General features: G+C 37.6%; 1 protein-coding gene across 3 annotated transcripts in view; it reads left to right on the top strand.

Annotated features, from left to right (window-relative positions):
• PTPN3 (protein tyrosine phosphatase non-receptor type 3) overlaps positions 1-26,747 on the top strand; it is a 171,203-nt gene that overhangs the window by 49,537 nt on the left and 94,919 nt on the right. For all 3 annotated transcript variants that reach the window (XM_069778723.1, XM_069778722.1, XM_069778724.1), the window contains exon 2: positions 23,664-23,818. In XM_069778723.1, coding sequence (XP_069634824.1) covers positions 23,664-23,818 — 155 coding nt within the window. The remainder of the gene's footprint in view (positions 1-23,663; positions 23,819-26,747) is intronic.

Here is a 26,747-nt window from a genome sequence, read left to right as displayed (position 1 = left end):
TCTTAATTGTAGCTTTCCTTTCATTAAATTCAGTGGATTTTAAGTTAATTTTCCAGTTTTGGTTATGTGTGTTTCCTATTCATATTGAAAATGCACACCTGGAGAAAAAGATATCTATCTGAAGGAAGCTGGTGATTTGGCACCTGGGAGCTGGTAAGGCTCCAGGATTAAGGGGAACATAGTGGTTTTTTTGGTAACTAGGAAGTGATTCAGTGTTTAATAATGGGAAAGGTTGTGTTTTCTTTTGTCTTGCGCCTTTTCTGAGCAGATATGACTTTAAATATTTGTCTGAAAACTAATAAACTTTTCATTTATTCTGTCCTGATATGCGGTACCTTTGACCAAAGGTACCAAATAACTGATGGCGCATGTGAGCATGCTGTTACTATTCAATTAAGAAGCACTTAATTGCTTACCAACGTTCTGCTTCTAGCCAGTCTACTGCGTATATCAGGTAGTATCTCCCTGGAATGAATAGGGAGTGTCATACTTTTGTTGTAGCTGAATGCACAGGCTTGCAACATCACATTTTTTTCTAAGTATGAAACAAACACCTATCCACCAGTGTAATGGTAACAGACAACTTTTATTAATAGCATGGGCTTTTCTGGTACATTACTATACAGTAATTCAGCACCACGTTGACACCCCAGCTGGCTATTTACAAATATGCAGTTGCATTCAGCATAGGATCTTTGACATCTCGTTGTAGTGAAACTATCTATGTGCTTACTAGTAAGGGAGGGCTATGTGATACTATCCTTTTGACACAAGCTTCACATGTTTGGTAAATGCTCAAGTGCAAATATAGTGCTTTGAATACTTTTCCCCCATTTCCTTAGAGATTTAATTTCTTATGCATATATTACATAACGTGAAGGTGAATTTACACACTTGACTTCTAACTCCTTAGCTAAAGATGGGAGACTCTTTTTTTGCTCTTTTCTATCCAAGTGTTTCACTGAGCATTCTAGGAAGAAGTTTGTTGCCTCTTTCCACTGATTGCTTGTTTTGTTACCTGACTTTAGAGCAAAACCGCTGGAAGCCCTGTTCCAGGTTTGCACTGTGGCCTGGCTGCTGAAACACATTCTGGCCTCTTTCATTGTGGAATTTTTTTTTTAATTTTTTCTTTTATTAATTGTGAAATTCTTGCATTTTGATGTGGTAGAAGTACTACGCTTAACTCTGTTCTGTAATGTAAAATTAGTTATTTCTCCTTATCAATATGAACAGAACACAATTACAGAGTTGTTTAAAATCTGTGGTAAATTGGTAAACCCTGTTTATTACATGTTAATTTATATTGACTTTATTATATTGGCTTCAGATCCTGAGATAGCGGTACATTTGGTTTTACAGTAAGTGTCACTTATCTAACTGTACTTGATTTCTAAACAGATATATCTGACTTGTGAGCAATCAAAGGTTTTGTGGCAAACAGCATGATTCAGTGGAATATGAAGCTGGGTACATTCAGAATAGACCTAGTAATAAAGGTAATTCATCACTAGAATAACTTCCTGTTATTTGTGTTGAATTCTTGATTCTGAAAACATGATATAAATAATGTTTCTTCAAAAAATAAAAACATCCTCTTAGAGCAAAATTATTATAGAGGAGTTGTGATCTTTCTATATAGGAAACCAAGCTTACTCATAACGTGTTACCCATTTTCCTTAGATTGTGAAGGAGGACTCTGACCCTTTCTTAAAAGGAGTTTTGATGGATAACATACTGTTCCAATAGCATCTGCTGAGATTAATTAATGACTTGAACTGCAGTGTTAACAAGTGAGCCTCTACAATCTGATGTACTGGGGTCTAAAGTTAGCTCTGTCATCAGGTACTCTCAAGAGCAAGCAATTTTGTTACTATTATCAGTTACAAACTCTGTTACTTGTTAACTGGAGTGTGCTATGTTTGACTGACTTGGAGTAGTGTCATGTTGTGTGCTAGGGTCATCTGTATTTGTTTTTTTCTAACTACCCAGGAAGTAAATCTTTCTCACTATAAGAGAACTGGTTTAAAATTTCTCTTTTGGGTGTCAAAGCAAGCAGCCAAAGACAAATACAAGCTGTGTTAAGCTTTTATGAAGACAATAAATCTGCATGTTGCTTAGTCTACCAAGTGCCCAATGCTGTAGCGCTTTTATCGCCTCATTTACCAAAGGCAAAAGTAGCTTTTTTTTTTTTGGTGTGTCCTCTGTTTTTCCCTCTGCCTCCCATCCCCCAAATATTTGTAAACAGAACACATTAACTTAAATGCCAAACTTGGTTTTATCCCCTCCATTACTTAAGTAAAATGACTTCTAAGCCCAAATGTTAATAATTAATTAATAACATGCTTATCCTTACAACTTGCTCTACAGAAGTAGATTGTAGGCCAAATGCTACAGGAGCTCTGAAGACAGTGTTCCCATAGGTGTCATCTCAGTTGTGTGGATGGTTGCAACATGGGGTCAGTCCTGTGCATGTCGATGGTCCTCAGCTGCCAGGTGCACACGCCCAAAATTGTGTAATGGCCTTTCTTGGTTAGAGATGGCTTGCATGGTTCAATGAAGCTCGTTTGCTTTTCTTTCTGGCAGTGAGGAGAAAAACTGGCTTTACAACCATTTGCTGTACCTTATAAGGCAAAGTTGAACTCTTAACATGGGTAATAAAAAAACCAAAAAGCCTGTTTTACTGGATTGATTAGATGGCAGCTTCAAGGCAATCGGCGGCTGTGCCTCTTGCCAGCAGATAAGGTCTGACAGCGTGACAAGCCTGGCTTTATTAGTGTCCTTCCTTTCCATCTGTTGAGATCCCTTTTGGCTGTTGATGTGTGACAAGTAAACAAGGTGAAAGTTTCTCTTTCTTCAGTACTTTTAACTTTGATGTGCTGTCAGGTGACCTAAACCAACATTGGATCAAATGAACGTTCAACTCCTGAGCCTGTTTTGTTGTCTAAAGTGCATAGTGGTTGTCCATCCCTACTCCAGTAATGTCTGACTCTTGGTTAATTTCAACGTATTTTAGATTAAAAAAAAAAATAAATTGAGGTGTCTTAAAGACATTAAGCTGGGAATTATATAAAAAGGTTAGTGCCTGCCCTAAGGATAGGGCTTCAGTGTGAGGCTCAGCAAGTGTATATGTTGGTTTGCCCACAGGCTAATGAGCAAGCAGGTGCTTGACTTGGGTTCAACCGCTACCTATGCTGCCTCACTCTACATCCTCTAACTAATGGCTGGGCAAGACAGGAGAGGGGACTGGCAGTACGGAAGCACGTGTGGGACTTGAAGGCTTGGGATTTGGGAGCAGAAGAGAGGAAGAGCTCAGGCTTGGAGAAGTGGCAGTCTAGCATCATAAGAGATGAGAGTAGTAGTACGTACATCTTCAGAGGCATCCTGACGTGCCTATGCGACGCAGTAGGACAGTGAATGGTGCCAGAGGTAGCCACCAAAAGGGATCACTGACGTGTTACCAAATTAATAATAAATAAATAACTTGAGCAGTTACATGTATTATAAACTGTAGTGACTTGAAATAAATATTCTGCAGACGTTAACTTCTAATGCCTGTCAGTTCCTGCTGCATTGCTAGTGTTAAGACATGACAGTTGTCCAGTGTTGGATAATTTCTGCAATACAGAGATTTCAGTTTTCACTTCATGCTTAAACTATATTATAGGACAATGGGATACGTTAGGTTAGTATGTTGAAATTTGAGGAGGAAATTGTTAGTGTACTAAACTACCTGTTTATTCCTTCTTTTATTTGGAGGGGGTTTGTGTTGTTTTGTTTGTTTGTGTTTTTTTTTGTAGGGTTTTTTTTTTGGTTGGTTTTGGGTTGGTTTGTTTGTTTTTAAATTAGATGCTTGGATATAAGGGAAAAAAAATCTTTACCTTGAGAACTATTAAACCCTGCAATACGTTGCCTAGAGAAGTGGTGGAGTCTTTCTTGCTGGATATATTCAAGGTTTGACCTGATGGGACCTTGGAAAATCTATTTTAAAGCCCTGCTTTCAAGAACAGTTAGACCGGGTGATCTCCAGAGATCCCTTCCAACCTAGATTTGTCTATGATCTAGGTCATATATAGCCATGTTTTTCTAAAATATTGGTGATGGCTGAATGAAAATAACATTAATCTTGTCAAAGTAATAATTTTTTATTCCATTGAAAAATAAATGTGGGAGGTAAGTCAGTCCACCAATGCAAAATTTTACCACCACACAACGATACCCTTATTAAAGGAGTTGACACTGTTGCTCTATGTTAGAGAAACCACTATAATACTGATACTCATTTTTATTTATATGACAGCAGTCTAAAATGAGGAAAGAGCTCTCAGTCAAGTTGCCTACTATAGGATTTTGCCTGATGCACACCATGCTGCTAGAGTACTGTTTAAAAACCTAGTTTCAAATATAATCAGAAAGCATTTGACTAGTAGTACCAAATACCTTTTTTTGGTTTATTATTGATTATATGTAAATGATGAATGCCTGAATGAAGAAGATTTTATGGCTCTGTGTGTGTATATATAGACACATAATATACATATTGATATATATTTGCTGCAGAACAAATTGAGCATGTTAAGACAAATTTATAGATAGTGGCGATATATATGTTTCAAGACACTTCGAGGTAGACAAATCCTGTTGGTTTTTTTTTTTCTGTTTTGTTTCTTCCAAAATGACCAGCTGTAGTGGTTGGGTTTCCCGCAGCAAGTCTTTTTGGTTTTGTCCCAGCAGTTCATTGTAGAAATCATTCAAAAGTCAATGTACTCTTTTGGCATTCTTTGTAACACCATGCTAACTAGCCCTTCAAATTTTGCCAAGGAAATTCTGCTGTGCACTGGCTTAGGAAATAACCCTAAGACCTGTATTAGCATGGTGATGTCTGCATGTATAATACATGAAATGTGTACAATGCAGCAGAAAACCTAAAAATTTAGACCTGAATGTCAGAATTGAACTTAAGTGTCTCTTACTGGAGATAACAAAGTCCTGTAAGCTACTTCATGGAAAAATATACTTAAATATTCAAAACCTTATGTGTTAACCTGTGACTGACATGCATGTAAAATTAAGTGTAGGGACTACTTGGCTAAGTTATAATTTGGGTTGAGTTTGTTTAGCAACTTTTGGATACTGTTTCAATCAAACTGTTTGGATACCTTGCAATTAAAGCTGAATACATATATATGGATATACTTAATAAGCCTGTTTTATAATGACTCCTTCTCCCTTACCTCTGAATTTGGCTGTTGCTCTTGGGCTCTCCTTCCCCCCTGCCCCCTTAATGGGAAACTGTGGCAAATGTCTTAGTAAAAGCATTTCAGCAGGCAAAAAACTGTTACAAGGTCAGCATTTCTCTTAAGTAAAAACTTTCTATTTTTTTACCTTCTGTGTTGTTGCTGTTGATTTTATTTTTTCTTTTATTGTTTGATATCTTTATTTTCCCTTGTGTTTAGATCAACCATACCTTTTTTTTTTTTCCCCTGGCACCTTACCACTTTAGGACCTGTTCTTGACGTGGGGAGCAAGGTGTTTCCATTGTGCTTGTCTGCAAGAAGAGATGTTTGATGTAGATGTTTCTTATTATTCCCTGACTCCTTAATTGCAGCCATCACAGACCGTGTTCAAACAGATAGCACTGCTTCAGGCACTGGCGTGCTGTCATCTTTCTGTATTGATTGCTAGATTTATAATTAACTACTGTTTGCACAATTACAAATATAGTAATTTTGGTGATGGCTTCCTTTGGCGGGGCAGGAAGGAAAGGAGGGAAAAGGTCCTCAAATGGACTAGCCCTAAAATAAAGCAGTCGGTTTTAAATGCCCACTACTGGCGATGAGTCCATTTTTTCCAGGCATGCAGCCCCCAGGATTCTCCTGGGGTTTTTTCTCGGCAACGGGACCGCGAACCTCCTGCATTAGCACACCTCATGGGTGCTCTGGAAACACCATCTCTAGGCGTTGTTTGTGAACCTGCTTCTCGTGCGCTGGCGGGGAATTCTGGCCGTGTGGTTAACGAGTTGCTTGAATGTCCACGTTCAGTTTTAGCGTCAGCAGCAGGGCATGGTTTGACAGCGTGGGCAGGGGTGTGCTGGGGTTTGGGATCCTGGAGCTGCTCTCTTCGGGAAGTGTGGGGACACCCAGCAAGGCTGGGAATTGCTTCCAAACTCAGTTTTAGAGCCTAGTTTGTGGTCCAGTTTTGGAGGTGTGCATGGCTGGAAACCAGAGGAAAGTGGCCATCTGAAACCTGTAGTTTGAGTTTTTGAAAAAGGTGTGTTTTACCCAGAAACAGACGCGGGGTTTTTTTGGTTTGGTTTTGAGTTTGGTGGGGTTTTGGTTTTTTGGAGTGGGGGTTTTTTTTTGGCTCTTAAGTAATGCTTCAAATGATGTCTTAGTTGGCTGTAATAAACCAAAATTAATTTTTATCTTTTCTTCCTTTAATTTCCTTTATTTTGGCTTTCAGTATTATTCCAGAAGATACATGACTCCTTTGCTCATAAAAGTTTTTAATCCTTTCTTTACTGCATTTGTAATGAGAGTTGTATTTTAATACTAAATTTCTTAGACTTGGTAACAGTAAAGTTGATGAAGAGGGAACTGGAATAAACTTATTCAGTAGTAGCTGGACTCATAAATGCTACAGCCTCATAAGGACTTAACTTTACTTCACCTGTTTTGATGTCCTGCTCTTTACCCTCCAAATGTTTGATTAATTAACCAAAACAGTTGAATTAATATTGTTTTTCTTATGGAGCAAATTACAGTATGATTCCTCTGATTTAACCTGCTCAAGTAAGAATGCACATAGTCCACACGTATCTACACCTTTCTTACAAGCTTACTACGCTACAGTGTACTAGTTTAATTTTGTATGTCTTTGACAATATTGCCAGTTTTTTTCCTTAATGTTTTAATATTGGTGATTGAACGTAAAGTCCTTGGAGGTAGGAGGAAAATAGTTTGCTAAACTGTTGTATACTGAAATATGGTTGGAGGCCTGGGGTGGAAGAAAGTAATTAGTATGGTCTGTGACAATGGTTGTGATGATGCTGCTGGACAGAGATGTCATCTTTGTTCTTTTGAGGTTTTCATTTCCTTCTCTTTTCTTTCCTTCCTCTTCAACTTTCTGGGGATGGTAACGGAGTGGAGCTGAGGAATTGGTCTGGAAGCATTAAAAGTGAATGCTGACAAAATATTTTGTACTTCAGCAGGTCAAACCTTTATCTGTTTGGAAAACAAGAAGTTAAGATCTGTATTTAAGTGTAGTAGTGCATGTCTGGCACAGAAGGTAAGGTGCATATGTGGTCAGTGTTAGTCAGCTGTCTGTACACTATGTATTTGAGTAATGGTGGATAAAAAGAGGACAAATTCAGCAGGAAGAGAATGCCAAACAGTTGAATGAGATGCATCTGAATCCTTACCCAACTGTGCAGATAACTTCGTTTGAGATTGACTAGGACTAAAAAGCAGTGCTGTCAAGGAAAAGTTTCAGGCTCAGCATGAAATCATACTATCTAATATTTATGAAGGGAAACCCACAAAAGATGCTGAAATTTCAAAGAGTATTTAAAAAAAACCCCTAACAAATGCCAAAGCCCCAACAAACAAACCCCACCCCAAACCTGTCTTGTATTTCAGAGTAATTGATGGTCTAAACCCTCACTTTTCTTTTTAATGGTTCTAGTAAGAATTTTGTACAAATGAGAACATCACCCATCCTAAGTCCTTTTTTTTTTTTTTTTTTTTTGCCTGGCTCTGATATAGTTCCTTAGGAATGAACTTTATTCATTATTTTAAAGGTACCAGATAAGTCCCCTCCACTATCATATCTAATTTCTTCTTCTTCCACTCTCTGCATTGCTGTCATACTCGTTACTGTTTGCTTTGTTCCAACCTATCCCGTTATGCTTTTATTTATCTAGTACTTGTTTTCATGTCTGATCTTCTACTTATTCTACTCGAAACTCCTTATACTCTTCAGAGCCTGCGCTGATCGTTGATTCAATTAGCCTTATCGGTTCTGATTTATTTTTTCATTCGAACATCATCTGATATAATGATTTGGAAATTTATGGGAAGGGGAGCCCTTTCTTCGTGAACACAATAAGAATTAAACCAGGAGGCATTTCTTTTGTGGGTTGGGTTTTTTTTGTTTGTTTGTTTTGTTTTTCCTCAAGGTTTTGAACTGCTTCCTAGCCAGAGCTCCGCTATGAAGTTCTCTTAGACTTCCCTTTCAAGCACGCTGCTGAGCTTCTCTTTGGCTGCTTTGCATTTGCTGGCTCAGAGTAGGCAGCCAGCCTGTTGTTGTATTGAGTCCCCAACAAAACTGTTTTACCGCTTATTCTGTCTAGTCTTGCAAATTGCCTTTACTTTGAAAGGATTCCTGTTCTTGTCATATTGCTTGAAAAGGGGGACAGTACTACTGCATGAATTTACCCTGGTTGAAGGTTAGATACCTTGCTTACCAATTTCGGTGAAGTTTTGGCTAGATTTGGCAGTTAATTCCCGTTACATGCTGAAGTTGAATCCCCACCCTGTTTTTGCAAGGGACAAACTTGTTTAGGTGAAATTCTAGGTTTTATTAATGGTAGGAAAGTGTATGTGGCATAGGCCAGAATTTGTACTTTGATTCCAAAGATCAGGTGGGGGTTGAGTGCATTCAGCATGTGTAAATATTGATGTCACATTCAAAAGCTCTTGTGGGCAAGCAGACCACTTACCTGGTCATGACAAGGTACATTTTGCACCAGGAAAGCAATTAAGATTAAATAAGCTAAGCCAAGTATTTTTACACAGGTGTAATTTAGGGTAGGCAATCTGGAATAGGGGTCATTACCTTTGTTACTGATCACAGCATAAGCTTAAATATTAGAAATCTATATAAAGGTTTAGCTAATAGCTTTCAAAATCAAGTTGTTAATCTCCTTTATTCAGTTAATGAGGTAAAATAAGCTTGACAACATTGTTTGAAGAACTGATTTCAAATTAATTTCTCCTTTAAAGCTGTCATGACAATCAGTTCTTTCCAGGGAAATGAGCTGTTTTGTTTATTGATTTGCTGTATTGCTTGCTTTTGGTCAATTGACTAGTCTTAAGCAAAACCAGAAACACAGTATTGTGTTTTCAAGCAGTGCTTGTTTTGATGCCTTTCCTTTAAAATATAGTTTTGGTGTATTGCAGGGTTGTGAAAGAAACACTAAGGAAAGAAAGCATTAGTGGTTGTGGACTTCTGTCCTGTTTCTCAGTCCAACTGTTCTGTGATCATAGCTCTGACCTGATAAGGTGCTGCAGTCAACTCCCTCTTTGCCTGTCCCAGCCTTCCCACTTTAAGTTGGAGGAATTTGCCTGTTGGAAGGCATTCCTCATTATCACTGCCATGCGAAAGCGCCTAACGGTGTGGGGTAACTGGGAGAGAGATACTGGATCTCAGCACTGTAAGCAAAGCTCTCCCTTTTTTGCTTGTTTCAGTATAAACCACCAATGCTGGCCTAGTGCCTGCATTCCTCTGTAATCGGTTGCCACAGCATGCTAAGATTGCTTTGCAGGAAGTAGATAGATATTCTACCTGCCAGCCAGGAATACAAAAGCTGGAATAGGAAGGATTGGGGAACGTCAGATCTACTTGGCAAACTTTGGTTTGTGTGTGTTTAAAAATGCCTGGCCTTGTCTCCTGTATTAAGTGATTTGAAATGTAAAAACTAAACTAGCCCCCAGGTTTAAAACTCTGAAAAATAGAAGCAGTTGCTATATAGTGGATAATAGACATGCATTCTCAAACAAGGAGGTTGTTTAATTCTGCAAATTGTGAGGCTGGCTATGCATGGGAGCTTTAGCAAGCTTGTAAATACGACATTCAAGAGACTTGCATTACTTCAGATAGGAACAGGAAGCTTTGTTATAAATGCTCATTTGTTGGACAGCTGTGTTAAAAATGAACAAAAACCACCTAAGTGGGCTTGAATTGCTTGTGAAGGCACTATATGCCAGTAGGAGAGTTGAAGAGACAACAACCAACTCAAGAAAACGCCAAAAATCCCTAAAAAAAAAAAACCAAACCCAAAGGAGTTGAGCAAGCAGCTCTTTACCAAGTCACCTTTCCAAAAATCCCACTCTACCCTGTTCCATTTTACTTCCCCCAAACTCCAGTTGTGGCTTGCATGGTTCCTGCTCGCTGTGAATGCAAGCCACCTTCCCTGGGCCTTCTCATGGGCATCCCCTTCACTGGCCTCAGGTTTCCAGGTTCCCAGTATGTTCCGCTTGATTTGGAGTTGGCTGCCAGCTGTCAGAACAGAGCCTGAGCCTGTCCACATCAGTTGTAGCCACTGGAACAGGCAGACTTATCTCTTTGCCAGCACTGTGAATTAAAGCTCACATAACTGAGAAAAATAAGTGTATCATTTCAGTAGCTTCATGGCAGAGGATTTAGAAGGTGTTTGCCTAAAAGTTGGCCTAATATTCTCACCCACCCTGAGATGGTGGAAGGGTGCTCTGCCTGCCCGGGTCCAGGGAAGTGTTTTGTGCTGCCTGGGACCCAGCTGCCTGGCCAGCCAGCAGCTTGTGGCTAAGCTTGGCACCAGAACCACATTGCATGCTGACCGAGCGGCTGCTTTTTGACTATTTTGGGGCTTAAGTGAATTAATTTGTTGAAAGGGAGGAGCTGACCAAAAGATCATTGCGTTTGTGATGGAGGGAAGACACTTGAGCATCTATTTTAGATGAATGTTTTTTAGAGTGGTTTCCTTGTGGCATGGTAAGCTGTGGTTAGTAGGTGCGTGTTAATGCTGTAGGGTGATGAAAAAATTGCCTAACAGGGATGTAAAGATGTAAACGTTTAGATTTTGCTGGTCTAAAGCACACACTGTTTAAATGCTCATGGAAAAACAGAAAGCACAGATTGTTTGCAAGCTAGGATGTGTCCTGTCCTATGTTTACTCTATTTTTTTCTTCACTGTGTGTAGGAATTGCTTTCTTCTTTTAAAGTGAGGACACCCAAGCATGTGCAGGGATTGGAAAAATGGCTAGCCATTTTGGGTGGCAGCGTTGCTCTTTTTTTGTTTACCTAATCTCTTCATGCAGCAGAAGGACTTGTGCAAAAGCTATGTGCAGTCAGTGCCACTGCAGGTCCTGGCAAACAGTTTGATCTTATTAGATAGAAGATAACAAATTGATGTGATCGTAGATGTTTTGAAGTCTCTGCAATAAACCAAAGGGGGTAGAAAAAAAAAGGTGTGCTTTGGTAAGCTTAAGATATAAATTTGTCAGCCAGTCATAAAAAGGGAGGAAGATGAGATGAAGATAAAGAGGAAAGAATAGCAGAAAACCGTTCTTCCATGACAGTTGTTTACAAAGTGCAGATGTTTGCAGGCTGGCTTTTCTCAGTGTCTATTTGCTTTTTCTTCTTGAAGACTTACAAATCACCACATTTGTAAACTTTCTGGAGAAGTTCTCCCCCAGTTCCCTCACATGGCAAGTAATCTTCATACATGAACCCCTTCGGTTTTGCTAATCTGAATGTGTAACAGTTATGATCAAAGTATCAGGAGGTGTTTTAATTTCATCATGTTGTTTAGGTTCTGGCTCTGAGTTGCAAGACTTTTGCAACACATTTTCAAGTTCTTTCCTGTAGTTAGAGAGGTAGAACTTTGTGTAATTCCTTCAAACAAATCAGTTTTGTGAGACTTAAGGATCTTCTGAACTTGTGTTGTTTTGAACGGTCCTGGAGGATAAATTGAATACAACTATAGAGTCTAAAAGAAATTTTTTCTGTCCTTATAGCTTGAAGTTAGGTTGTCAGTTTTAAATTCCCTTCATAACATAACTTTTAATTTTCTGACTGCTATTGTGTGCCTCCTTTTTTTAAAGGAAGAATTGCTGTGGTTAAGTTATTCTACCATTTTATCTTTTTCAATAGTATTCTGTGGTGAACTGCATGATTTCCAGTGCTTTGTTCCAGATCCCTTTGGGGACCTTTTGTGGCCGTAAGCTTTATAGCGGAAGTTCTCTGTCATGCTTGAGAGAATATATTTTAAAAGCTCATGGCAGAACATGGATTATAAAATAGATGAAGCATGAATGTATAGAAAACAGTTCCATCACGTTTGAAAATTTAAGGTCTGAAAGAAAAGTCTGGGTGCAGAAAGATAACTCATCTAAAGAGTGTTTTGTGTTCACTAACACAATTTACAAGATAGGCCTTCTTCTGACATCTGGATGTTTCTCCAACAGGAAAGTTTTCTTGCATAAAATATGGACTGGGTTTTTTTTCTGCCAGTGATGAAACTTTTTCTTCCCAAGTTTGAATGGCACACAGTCCTATGTTGTGTTGAGATGCAGACTGAGTAACAACCATCAATGGAAAACACTGGGTGACAGCGCAAAACTTTAATTTGGCTTTGTCTTGTATGGGATCAAGAGTTCTGATCAAAACCTAGCATATAATTAAAAATTGCTTAAGAACCTGTTTGAGTTTGTCAGCAGAGTACCATTTGCAGCAGAAAACTTTTGTCACTGGTCTTGGCAGCTGTTGCTTGCCTGCTGCTGAGGTTTATGAAAGCAATAAAAACTGTTTTAGCTAATGCATGGGCAATATTAGAAATCTTTAACAGTAATGATGGGCAAATATGCAGTTTTCGTTTTGATGTAGGGACACCTGATGTTGCATGTGTGTAAGCTTGTGAAGGCATCACTACTAATGGCTTTATTTTATATCTGAATACTTCAAATAAACCTCAGGCAGCTGGAGATCCCAGCACTTCCAAACTTTTCACAATTTCATTGATTAAAAGTCTAGGTGAGGAGACTTTAATTGAAAACACAAAATTATTCTAAGGTGGCAACTTCACTAGTGCAGGTTTTGCATAGTGCTGTATGATGTTCTGAATTCGCTCCTCTTGCTCTTTATTTTCTATTTGCTTTTCATCCCCTTTTCAAGTGGCAGGTAGATTTCGCAGTCTTGATCCACTACTCAGCTGTGCCCACAACAAGAAAGAAACCTCAGTCATCTGTAAATTCAGGCTATTTCTCAGGTTTTGCAACAATGCATCAGTGAAATTCGTGTGGAATATCCGTTTTCTTTAAAAGTGGAGTTAGCTTTCTGTGGCATTAATACTGTCACAGCCATGATTAAGGTGTTTGTTCTTCTTCTCTTCCCCCCTTGGCAATGGAAATCAGTCATCACTGCCAGTAGCATCTGAGATGGCGGATTTAAGCTCCCTTTGGTTCTTTTGTAGAAACTCTCTTCAGTCATGCTATGGAAGTAGATAGCATTGTAACAACAAGTTCTTAAGTTTTTTATTCACGATCCAGTTATCTACAGCATGCTGCCTGCTTTTTCCAAGTTTTTAAAAAAATATGCTTTGGCAATTACTTCAGTCATGATCCTTGTTCAATTTGGAGAGGAGGAAAGTGACCTGTTCACAAAATGCTGTTAGTGACAACATCAGAAATAGAATATGGACACTTAGATTCACAGCCTTGTGTTGAGTCTATACTCTGTTCTGTCTCTATTCTGTTCTGCCTACGAACTGCTTCTTTACTGCTCTAAAAAACATCTTAAACTTGACTCTAAAGAAAGAGGATGAAATGCAAGGTACGATAACATCAGTCTTGTTGAAAAGAATGAAATGTTTGGTAACTGTAGCTTTGACATAAAAAATGTAATGTGTTAATCAGAGGCAAATATTGTGGCAAATATTTTATTGGACTGGCTAATATATAGAAAAAAATTACTTTGGACATGCTGTTGAGATAAGAGGAGAGGCTTGTTTTTGAAAGCTTTTTTTTTTGAACACACCTGTAGGAGTTGACTCATAAGAGGTATTATTGCCTGCATACTGTGATTTTTTTTTTTAATTTTTTTTTATTTATAGGCCATCATGCTGCATTAGCAAATGAAATGTCGTTTCAGTGTAGATCAGTAGTCGTTTAACTTGCAGATAGTAACTTTGAACTGTTGTCCTCTATCAGAAAACAGCATGTCTCAGGTGGGGAATATGATATGGTGACTTGATGCTTTTCTGACATTCTCAGCAAAGTTTTGTCACTGTGATTTCTCAAAAGTGAAATTTCTATTTATTTATTTTACACTAGAGGAGGTAGAGATTAGTATTGACCTGCAAGCCTAGTGGATAGTGTGTCATCTGTGTGGATAATTACTAGTTTACTTTAAGTTTTTTTTCTGTGTTTAAGATCAGTAGAAGTAGCACAGGTAGTTTCTAGACTGTTTGACTAGTATAATGCTATGGATATAGTAAACCAGTAAAATTTCCCCTTTAAAAGTATGGTTTGGATATATCTGTTTTAATCCTTATAGAGAGCTTTTGTTTATTTGTTTTTCTGCGTCCCTTCCTGAATCTGTAATGCAGATGATTTAAAATTCTGTTAAATTATCAGAACTTTACTTGGCAGTAAAATTGACATGATGGTTCTCATCTGTCATACAATAGTTTCATGAAATACAGTTTAATGCCTGCTAATGGAATGTGAGGTCTTTTTGTATTTAAATTTTGTTATGGTAATTAACTCGATACCTGAGGTTTCAGAATATTTTAGTAGCTTGTCTTTGTAAAATTCAGCGGTGAATGCTTACTTATTTGGTTTTGAAAATTTGAAGGCATAAATTATGTATTATATATAAACTAATGGCATTATTTGCTTACCCAAATACTGTAGGTGTGGACACAGCTTCATATTTGATTATTTGATTTTACAACATGGCAGTTAGTTTTAAAGAAAATTACCTTCATATACATCAGCCTATCCTGAACTATTTATGGGAAATGTTGATAGTTGGGTACTGCAACGCTCAGCTTCCACTTTGACTTGGCTTTTCATGTTCTTCCACTCTTCAGTGTTCTTAACATAAGACACTATCAAGCTGAGGAAGGTGAACTTTGACTTTCAATCTGCACTTTCTAAATTGAGTTCACTCAATGTTGTTTGTAGCCCCAAAAAGGCATTATTTAGGAAATAAATTAGCGATAGCTCTTGCATTTTTTGGTGAGATGGCTTTCTATTGTGCCGTGGTGTGGTTTAAAGCTGAGGCAGGCGATAGAGGAAGCTGTAGAGTTCCTGAATTCTTCGATTGGCACAGTGCAGGAAATGGCGCAATGAGCTGTTACTGCCCTGAACATGCTGGCTTAAGGTGTTTATTTTATAAATGGGTTTATAAAAATAAACATCATAAAGATCTCTTACATGAGCAATATAAACTACTGAAAATGAGAAAGCATTACAAGTGTGTTTTGTTCTCATCTGTATTTTATAGTACTTGAACAGTGTAGGGAGCAGGTCTCTGCTATTACTTCAGTTGCTTTTTCCTTCCATTTGTTTTTCTTCTCTCACTCATTCTGCATGCAGTAGATGGTATCTCTGTACTAGTGCTAATCCAGTATTTAAGGTCTAACAGTAATGCTTCATGCTGTGTAAGATTGGATCCTGCCGTGACTTAGGTGCACGGTTTAATTCTATGTATGTAAAGTAGCATCAGTGAAGTTGGCATGACCAGATTCACACCCTTGAAGTTTGAAGGGTCATTCATACAATCTGGTTTGATCCTTTGCAAATGCAACCAGAGTATTTTCCTCAGAAGTTGGATTAAAGGATGTTAAGAACCCAAGTACTGAAATCGAAGATCAGTATTGTTTTTCTACCAGTAAACTCTTCTAGAATTTAATTACCTTTAGGTTATCTGATTTCAAGATTAAGTTTTCAGATAACCAGTCTTGCTGTCGAATGTGTTGCTGAGAGGCTGAGATGATTCTTTTTTTCCCCGCATGCAAAGACTATGAGTATGTAAAAAAAAATCACTATTTTGGCCAAATAATCTTTATTAGCCTGTAATAGGATCCTGTCCTGCTTTATTGCTAGCCAGTCTGTGTCCTCTTCAGTCTTAACAGCAAGAATTGTTGATATGCAAACCTTTTGAAAAAAGGGGAGGGAGAAGAGGAAGAAGAAACTGAGAAAAGTTGAAGTAGAGCCTTTGTCTCTAAAACTTGTCTCAGAATGAATATATATATATAAAAAATATATGTACAGAACAAATATTTGACATGACTTTTCCTTTTTTTCAAGGATAATTCATTTACGTAGTGTTGTTACTCTGTCGTTTTAAGTGCAGGTCTGTTTTCTGTAACTTAACCAATATTAATGTATAGTAACGGTCTGAAGAGAGTAAAGCCTTTTCTGTTACACCTATACAGTATTTTGAGAGTACTGAGTCTGTCATCAAGGCCCTCTCTGCCACCCTCTGGGAGACTGGATGGTCCCCAACGGAAGTGTTGTCCCCAGTCCAGCTGCATGAGTGTATGTATGTACCAGGCAGCAGGATTGAATTGAGTGGGTGGCTTACTGTGCTGCATGGTTTATCTGCACCAGGTATTTGCAGCTTCTCACAGTGCTTGCATTACTTTCAGTGTGTTATTGGCTTAGTGGGATCTTTGGGACACGTCAATCAAGATAAAGTGTAATGCTGGAACTAAAACTCCAGCTTATTTCTTCTCCTGCCCACCTCCTCCAGTCCATCTTTGACATTCATGTGTGTTCTTGCTGAATCCAGAGTTCAAAATACCTGGATTTCTCTTGAAAACACTTCACAATATGAGTTTACTAGAGATATATTATAATGGCAAGCTAAATGAAGTGCAGGGAAGGCTTGCAAAGCACTTAATCTTATGCGCTAATTAAGCACCTAACCTCTTGTAGTGGTGTGGGGATTTTTTAAATTTATTCAACTCTATATATTGGATTTTCTTCTTAGAGGCAATGACTACTGAGAATTAGGTAGGTTCCTGATTTCTAGACATAGGAACATTCCAGTTTGTCCACTTACTGGCTTTTAAAAGTAAAATAAAAAGTTAGGTTCCAATTTTGTGGAGGTTAGCAAAGGAAAGAGTATTCAAAATTACTTGTGGTTTGTTTTTGGTTTTAAATCGAAGCATTTCTCCTCTTAACTACCTTCGTTGAAACTAAAATGCTTTCAAGTACATTCTAAATAAGCAAATAGAGATATCATCATATATACGGTCTACCCTGAAGGTTTATTTGTGGATAAAGAACTGTCAGATGAAGAAGAGGTATCATTATATTTTGCTATGGAAGGACTTTTTTCTTTACTCTGTTCTAATAAATTCTCATAAAGTTCTCATAAATATTGGGCTGGCAATATGTACAAGAATATATGTTAATACAGGTATTTTCATACCTATTTAAGGTATAACTTTAAAACGCCTATGCTTATAATTCTTTTTTTTTTCTTAATGGGTTCATTTTCTGTAAAGAATCTCTGCCTGTAAGATCTGTTTTTCTGGAAAACTTAACATAACTAGAATGACTGAAACCTTTTTCATGCAATTTTTGATAAACTTCTCAGAATGCTTTGTTAGAGCTAGTCATTATTTATATGACAGGTAAATAATGTTACTGTGCTGGAATATATCACAGATGTTAGCCAATGGAAGCAAATATAAGAAAACTGAATGTTTAGTTTTTTTGAAGCTGATTTTAATTTGGGGCTGAAGAGCTACTATTATAATGATATTGCTGTCTGTCTGAAGAGTAATGGTTGGAAAACTTGCAGTACTGCTTTGGAGGTTGCGTGTGTGTCTACAAGCACACAAACTTTCAGCATGGATGTTAACATTTATTCTGCTTCTAAGTAAGAAGATGCTGTAAGAGGTCTTTTATTCTTTGTATCTCAATTTGGAGGTATTTTTACACCATAAGCTGTAAGGCTTTAATGCTTGTTCTATATTTATAGTTTAATTGATTTTTTTCAAGTGATATGAAGTTTCATCATGTTGCGATACTTCTGGCTTCCAAATTTACTTTCTATATAATTTATGATCAATATGTCAAGAAAAGTTTGTGGTAAATAACTACAGATACGGAGCAAGTGATAACCTGAACACATTGCTCAAAATGAAGTTGATCTTTTACTTTGGTTGTTGCTTTAGTAATGCCCTGTAATTTGTATAGAAACTTGCAAATATTGTATTGTGGTTAAATACCTCATGGGATTTTCCTGTGAAATATTGGAGTGGAATTTTATATTAATGGGAACACATCTAGTTTCTCATTGGGAATGTAGAATAGATGAAGCATTTCCTCCACAGAAGGTGAAAACAGAAGCTGTTTTTCATAGGTGTTGAATTAAACTTCAGACTTATATTTGGAAAATCTGGCTGGATAATTTAACGCTCACTAAGATGCATTGATGATAGATATGGCTTTGAAGTGTGTAAATAATTCTTAACTACATGGGAATAATGATCAGAATATAGATTACTACAAAAATTTCAGGTTCACTAGGGTTGTTTTTTTCTGATGATAATTTGGGAGATTATTTTAACCAGCAAATAGGGAAAGCTACTACATGCTGAAGAGCATTTGTGTTGGTCATCTTAGGGCTATACATTGATACAAAGACACTTTTAATTTGTTATACTTCTTTATATTCCTATTTACTTTATTTCATATCTTTTAAATTAGAGCAACAGGCAACCCTAAGATGTAACTGTTATTGAAAGGACATACAAGACTTGGCCATGTCTTTAGTACTATAGCTTCTTCCTTCCTTGTCAGGGTGGTTATTCAGACAATGAAAGTGGGTTAGAAGCACTATCCTTTTAAAAATGACATTCCCACAGATTCTGCATTATTTATGATTTTCAAGAGACCAACATGGAACTATATATTTTCAGTCATGACTATAAAGAAACTCTGAGAACTCTAAGAGTGCAGTAGTCCCCTTCTAGAAAAAACATGCATGCACCCACTTGCAGGAGTAGAAATATCCCCATTTACCCAATGAAATGGTGGTAATGAATGATTTTTTTTTTTCCAAAACTATTCAGTTATATACATTGTGATTATATATAGAAGGTCCTCAGTATATACTCAGCAAATCTGCACTTGATTTAATTCCTTGGTAACAAGCACATAAATGGTAGTTATACTGAGAATCAGGTCATAAGTTTCTTCACCAACAATTTCTAAGTGAGTTGGAAAGAAATTACATGCTGATTTGGAAAAAGTCTTTTTAAAAGTCAGTCTTCAATACAAAAGATGAGGAAAACATGTTATTTTTGTTCCGCTTGACTGCAGCGTTATTGTAGAAGGCGGCATGCATAACCAAACTTGTCCAGAAATGTGTTTAATGTACTTGGAAAACATTAACTTCTTTCTGTAGCTGTATTTGTTGCTCCTGTAAGCCTGTTGCATGGTTTGATTATGGGATAGAATTTCATGTGTTTGTTTTATACCTCAGGGTGAAAATAACTGTGTTTTGCGGGTAGTTTTTTTTGTTTTTTAATTAAAATATAACTCTCAACTTTCTGGATTCAAGACCTTTGTTTTAGGGAAAGGGCAATAATTATTAAACTATTCACTTGTTGATAACGTTCAAATTTGTCTTACGGTTTTTTGTTGCTTTGTTTTGTGAATTAGCCTCCCGCTCAAGGCTACAAAGCAGGAGCTGGGATTTGCATGTAATGGCTGGTCCTGGTTGCTGGAGGCTGGTCGCCAGTGTTTACAGCTGGCATCGGGGTCTTGCCTGAGATCTTGGTGACCCTCTGCCTATCCCAAAAGCAGTTGCCATTGCAGGTTGCTTCATGTGCTTCCACGTACCCCCTTATATTGCACTGAGGTTGATCAGCCATTTTGGTAATCTGGGCCTATTTAAAATACAGATTTAAATGCAGGTCATATATGGAAGAAAAGTAGTAGAGCAGGTGCTAATAACGCAGCTGCTCACCTGTCTTCTTTTCTACTTCCCCTGCCCTTTAGACTAGGGATTTGCAGTGTTGTTTCCTCACAGAGTTACTGAGCGTACGGCACGTTAAGCTGGGACACGCAAAATGGCGTAGGCCTGCGGCATGACACCTGTAAACCAGCTCCTTCAGCAGCTTGACGTGCATTGGCAGAGTAACGTTGAAGGCCACGTAGGTGAGAAGTAGAGAGTCTGGCTTTCTCTGCTCGGGACTCCCAGCTGGTGGCAGTTCCCTGGGGCTTGATGAGGCCGTTTGAGCTCCAGTTGACTAATGGCTGTGGTGTCCAAACACTCAGCCGTTTATCCCTGCCTTGGCACAGTTTCCATGGTCAGCTGGCTCCGTCAAGGACAGCTTCAGCTGGGGCGCTTTGCGTGCTGTAAACACAAACTGTGAATTCCGGCTGTGTTACTGGTTTGATTTTACATAAAATTATAGAAATCAAGGAATTTCAAGTTTTCATTTGTGAACTCAATGCAAATTGGTCATACTAGCAGGTTTGAATTTCTTGTGACGGATTTCCAAGTTACTGTTTCCGTTGAGGCATTCAGCATATAACCTTAAGATATTAAAATAAATGTAACTGTGAAGAACTAGCATAAAAAACAACCGTAACTTTAATCTAAAACTGAGCACCTCTCTGATTTTATAAGGAACAGCAGTATGTAAGTACGTGTTACTGTTAGTTGTTGGATATCTTCTATGGATGCTAGGAGACAGACTGTTAGCAGGTTTATGGGGTAGAAAAGAGCTGAAGGACATGCTGAAGTTCAGCAATAACGATGCATATTATACGATCTCTTTGACAGCATCCACAATTCTTGCTATTTTGGGAAAAACTTCAAAATGGAATTTCATCCTTGTCACAAGACAGCTTTAGGGTGACATTCCTGTCATCTCTTGTGTCTAGTTGACAGCATTCAATGGAGACCTGGGCTTGGGTTTAGAGAGTATAATAAGGTGTATCGGGGTCAATGGTTGAATTTCATGTAGAAATTGGTACATAAGAGGAGAAGAAATGTTAGGGGTTTAAGTTATGAAAAAACATAGGTGACCATAACCTGAAAATTAAACTTAGCCTACTAAATCCACCTCGAGTATGGGCTGGGTTATCCCGGTGACATGCTAGGCTTTCTACAGGGAGGGACCTTGGTATGAAATGGACCTGTAATTGTTTGTGCTGCTATGCACAGTCAGTTAAATAAAAATCATTGATTTGTTTATTCAGGGTTATTTTTTCACAGTTATAAAATAGTTTGGGTTCGGGTTTTTTTTTGTTGTTTTTTTCTGGATAGCAAGCATATATAAATGTTATTAGTGCTATTTTATCGTCTTCTATATTTGAAGCTTGAACAAGTGAGTAGCAAGACAGAGCTATATTGTAACACTTGAAAAAATAATGCTCTTCTGGAGGGCGATTAGGATTAGATACCAAAATTTCCGCAGGGTCTCCAAGCATGGCTCATCCTGCAGCACGCTCTGCACTTGGAGTGCAGGGGCTGAGTGTGATTTTCTTGCTTTCTCCTGGCAGGTCAGGAGCTGAGTGCTGGAGACTCTTGTGATCGTTGCTCTCTGCTGAAGCCTGTCTAAGGTGGAAGTGAAGTAGAACAATACTTGGAAAAAGGGAATGGTGGAAGTGTAAGATAGGAAGCGTTGTGGGTGGCAAGTGAGAAAGGTTGGGGAGTGTGAGCAGAAGGGTCAAACAGCATTTTCCCAACAGTGGAGAAATCTGTGAGCTCCAGGAGCATGAGTTGTCGCAATGCAGACTGAGCCCTGAAGACTGGGCTGACGAAGGTTTGAATCTGGCTACCAAACCCCTTCTTTCTCATTTAGTGGCTGGCCCAAAGTGAAGAGTAACTTTCTGCTTTTACCCATCAGTGGACTAGTGGGTAGAGAGCTATTTCTGCAAGTGAAAAGTTTCTTTTTTGACCTCTCAGGGTAGAAAGGGGAGAAAAGACTTTGCAATATAATTCATGTAGTCAACTGGCTTTTTGGTAAAAGATGAACACAGTGCTGAATAAATAGTTTAAAACTTAGCTGCTAGAAAATTAAAGAATGTGAGATTGAAGGCTTTGTACACAGTCGTAATCTGTCTTCACCTTTTTGTTTGTCCTTGATAATTAGATAACTGCATGTTTTATTTAGCAACAACCGTTCCTGAATAAGAAAGCCCATTTTTGGTAATAAAAAAAAAAAAAAGAAAATTAACATACTGTGATTAACTGCAGACTGTATATCAAGAACAATTTCAAAGTAGTAGGGCTGTATAGTGCTTTATATGGAAATACTGTTCAGAATTCACCTAAAGATCACCTCTTCCTTTTTGTCCCCTCTTTTATAAACAAAAGAAAACTAAAAGCCAAAGTGAACAAACCCCTAAACCCACACCTTTGGGAAAGAATAGGAAAATACTGCTGATTTACTAGGAAAAAATGCAATGTGCTGGTGAAATAAACAAGTCTTGGCAAATTACAGTTTTGGTTTTAGAAAATATAAAACAGCAAACTATCAACTGGCTGACAAAAAAAAAAAAGAGAGTACTTGTTGAATGCTTTTGTGTGTCTGACTTCTGAGTTTTCTGTGAGAAGGGAATTGTTATAGCTGCTTCTAAGTCTAGATTACGCATTATTACATGAGGATGGATCACTGCACTGCTTTGTTGCCTTTGGTGCTATATACAGTTTTGCATCTCATGGCTCTTTGTGCACTTCACATTTGCTTTTTGTAGTGATGTGTGAGTAGATATGATGCTTCAGAACTTTAAGTGATTTTATTCTGAATTGTTCAGTTTCTTCAGCTGCTTAAAAGAAAAGCCAGCCTGTGTTTTAAGGCAGATACACAAATAAGGGGAGATTGCAAAACAGTCCTGATGTTGGTCCTGTCTAGCTTGGCCAGCAGTCTAGGAAACATTTCATATTATGCAAGTCTCTTTGTAGCTAGCCTTTGTAGTGAGGTATGATTTGGTAATTGGTATGGTAATTAACCTGGAAAACTATCCTCTGCTTCGCTTGCCAACTGGCTTTATGTGCTGTGATGTTAATTGGTAAACTGATCCAATGAAGAGAGGCTTGCAATGTTTACAGGCTTGACTGTATTTAATTCATCTCTTTTTTTCAATGAATGGCTTTTTTCTGTTTGGTGGGGGTTTTCTTGTTTTCATTTTAAACTGCTTTTCAGAGTTTTGGTGTTCATGAAGATTTTTCCAAAAAAAGGAAAAAAAAAAAAAAGCAACAAACAACTCCAAGAAAAGGGTGGGGGTTTTTTGTGGGATGCTCTTCTTGGATATAAATTTCTGGCTTCATGAATTTATGTATGCTAGGCTGTAAAATATTGACATGCTTTTAATGTTAGTTCTGGTTGCCTTACATATGGTGTTTGTGTATATATTCCTGAAACAAAATGCTATTTGACAAAACGTGATCTGCATTAACTCAAGTCTGTTTTGTCAGTTGAGAAGAAACCTATTTGTTTTATTGTAGTCAATCTTGTATGGTAAATATAGAAATATGTAGGAAATGTATAAAGCAGTAAAGGATTTACTAGTTACAGATGACAAAAACTTGTCTTGACATTGCCTTCCTGCTTTAGAATAGCTGTTTGGGTTTTTTACTGATTTGAACTAAGGCAATGGCCCATGCCTAGCCTAAGTATACATTGCAGGGGTCACCTGTGATTCTCTTCAGAATGTTCACATTTAGAACAGGGAAGCCCCTCTATATATGCATTTATGTTCTTGTGTACAACATGCTAATTTTACAACTTATTCTTTTCTATAAGAAGCGTTTGTTACTATAGGTATTTGGGGTATAATGAAGTCTTCATGATGTTGTGGGTTTCTCTGAAAAAACATAGATGAAACAGTGAATTATAAGAACTGTTATTAAACATAATTTTTGTTTTATAGGTTATTCAGCAATAGTTATGAACTCCCGTTTACGAGCCTTAGGTGGGAGGATAAATAACATACGAGCATCAGAACTACCAAAAGAGAAAACCCGATCAGAGATAATCTGTAACGTCCACTTTTTGGATGGCTCAGTACAAAGCTTCAAAGTCAACGTAAGTTTGGAAAACTACTTTTTTTTTTTTTTTTTAATACATAGAAATTTGTTTGAAAGCAGAAGGTTGAATGTGTGACTCTGAGGCATGGGATTTCCAAAAGATGCTGAAGATGTAGCTTTGCCATTACAAATTGCAGAATTACTGGTTATGAAATGGATTTATGAAGTGCTATTTTAATTTTATTTAAAGTCAACCAACTGAAATGTCATAAAATCATGGCATGCAGATTGTATCTGGAAAAAGGTCTTCTGTATGATATGGGAACGATGAAGAAACAGATCTGGTGATCATTATCAGCTATGAATAAGTAATTCATATTTAAAGGGAACTCCCAAATTTGAATGTGCTCCTCCTTTTCTCCCATCACAGGACTGGTAGTATTAAAAGGAGGAGGCCTTGTAAATTCCTGTAGTGATGTCAATACATATTTTCTGAAGTGCAAAGATGATGTAAATAGTGAAGACATCATGGCTTAGTAGGACAGTCCTGTTCAGTCTTTTGTACTTCAATGTAGTCTCTTTATCTGGGAGCAGGGAGGGAAAGGGGATTAACAGAGGTTTATACTCTACTTTTTTGCTGTATTTTATTCTGTAAATATTTTGGTTTAATCAGTACTGAAGGGTATAAAAGTATTTGTTCATTTTTAAATGAAAACAAAGGAAATACCTTCACTCAGTCAATTTTCAGTAGAATTATCTGACCGTGCAGAAAAACTGTGGATGAATTTAAGTATAACTGTGTGAATTTTTGTGTATGATACTTGTTTTATCCAATATGCCCTATTTGCGAATAAGTGTTTTGCTGCGGAAGCTGCGTTGTTGGGTATCTCAGATTATACAGTGCTTTCGTATGGGAGATTCAAAACTTCGCCTGAAAACTATATTTTCCTAAGTATTATTACAGTTCTCTTTGCAGACTGATTTTATTTTTGAACTTTGTTGGATATTTATTGAAATGGGAATTATTTGACAGGTAAACAGATGATTTTCATTCCAATACATATGGAATTAGTCTCATATTTTAGTATATATTTATATACTATATGTATGTATATTTATATACATATATATGTGCATATGTATCTATATATGAAATAGCTGAGATTGGGGAATGGAGTACAAGGAGAGTGGATATATAAGAGAAGATGCAAGAGATTAGTATACAACTTCCGTTGTTCATCTCCAGCATGTCCTATAGGATTGCCTTGTCTGTCAATGAGCTAACAAAATTGCCCACCCCCTTGCACAAGGCCCTTTTTGAAAAATGAGGAATTTAAAACTTTTTGAAATCTGTGCATAGTAGTATATTCTTCCTTGTAAACAAGCGTTTATGCAGCTTTAGATTTAGCGCTTGGCCTGAAGTCCAGCACAGTACAAGTGAACTTTTGCTTCTCACTTCATCCTTTAAGCAGTGTGTGCAATATGGTAAATAGGAACCCCTTTGAAACTCTAGACCCAGCTGATTTCTCTCTCTGCCTGCAGCGTATCCCCAGGCTATCCCTGCTGGCTACCTCCTTCATCTGGGAATCGGAAGGGCTTCCTTTCCTGCAGTTATAATGCTGAACTGCCATAGGGGTAATGCAGGACCCATTATCGCTTTATTGAAAAGAAGCGGGGACGGTGACTACCCTGCTATGTTATGGGCTAATGCAAGGAAGAGGTTTACCAGCAGATTTATGTTCTTCAAGTACTGAGCTTTCATACTTGTACTGAGGGAGCCTGCCCTTATCTGCCAGGATAGCCCTTACTGATTATCTAACCTTGATGTCTGCCTAAGAACAGGCTTTGCTGCACTCTGGTTGTGTCGGAAGGTCCAGTTCTCAAAAGGGTTTGAAGCCAGCTCTAGAAAATTTGTATCCAAGTTCTGCTTATGTTAACAGAAAAATTTAACTTTGTGAAGTTTGTGCCTGACTGTGCATGTGTGTTTGTTTTAATTGCCAACATCATTCAGTTTTATCTCTGTGAGCAAAGAGTAACTCAGGTCTGTGGTCAGTCTAGGAATCAGCTAGGCACGTATTGAAGGAAAGTAAGTTTTGCTCTGAACAGATTTTTCCCCACTAGTGAAGTCTTTCTGTGTTGCTATAGAGAAACTGTTTCTCACATCAAGACATTGATTTATAGATCTGATTTTGCTCCATACTTTATTCATTTCTGGATGCCAGCTCAAATGATAATTCTTTATTTTTAAGAAATTAAATATGCATATCACATGGCATGATTATCTATAAGACAAATTTACAGCAATGTATTGATTAATGTAGTAATACGTTATTAAAATGAAGGTGCTTTCTGAAATGACTAGACATAGATAACATATATGGGTAAAAAGGCATACTATGTCTTGTGAATGTTGTAAATACGTTTTTCTGGTTTTTTACTTTCTCAGTTTTTACTGTTATTGCTGAAATCTGTTGAATTTTTCTCTCCTGTCTGAGTTTGGAGAATTGGAACTGAACAGGATCACCTCTTTTAAAGCATAGGGTATAGTGTTTTCTGCTTTTAAAGAACTTCAACGTATCAGTGGAAAATTAAGGTTGGGAATTTTTCAGAGTTGTATGTCTGTGGGCTAGTGGCACCTGCTTGTGATTTATGAAAGCTGTAAGTTTGGATATATGTTAGACTCTGAACTAATATTAGGCTGATATTCATGTATACATAAGTATGCTTTACGTTCATAGACAGGATTATACATTTCTACCACAAATAGTGGAAAGTGAATGAGGAAAAGCAGAATACTCAAAGCTTGGCCTTCATCCATTTGATAGCATAAATGGAATTGAAGACTCCTCCCATTCTAGTGACAACAGACTGAAAAATACTGAGCATTGCAGCAGCTATCTGAACACAGAATTCTTACTGCAAGGATTTCTTTCTTTCAAAGGCATAGAGGGATTATATAGAAAAATAACATCAAAGAAAAAACACCA

Source organism: Haliaeetus albicilla, chromosome 3, assembly GCF_947461875.1.
Source record: "Haliaeetus albicilla chromosome 3, bHalAlb1.1, whole genome shotgun sequence".
NCBI classification, from domain to species: domain Eukaryota; kingdom Metazoa; phylum Chordata; class Aves; order Accipitriformes; family Accipitridae; genus Haliaeetus; species Haliaeetus albicilla.
The sequence above is the reverse complement of the archived record's forward strand: the minus strand, read 5'-3'. Positions and strand labels throughout refer to the sequence as shown.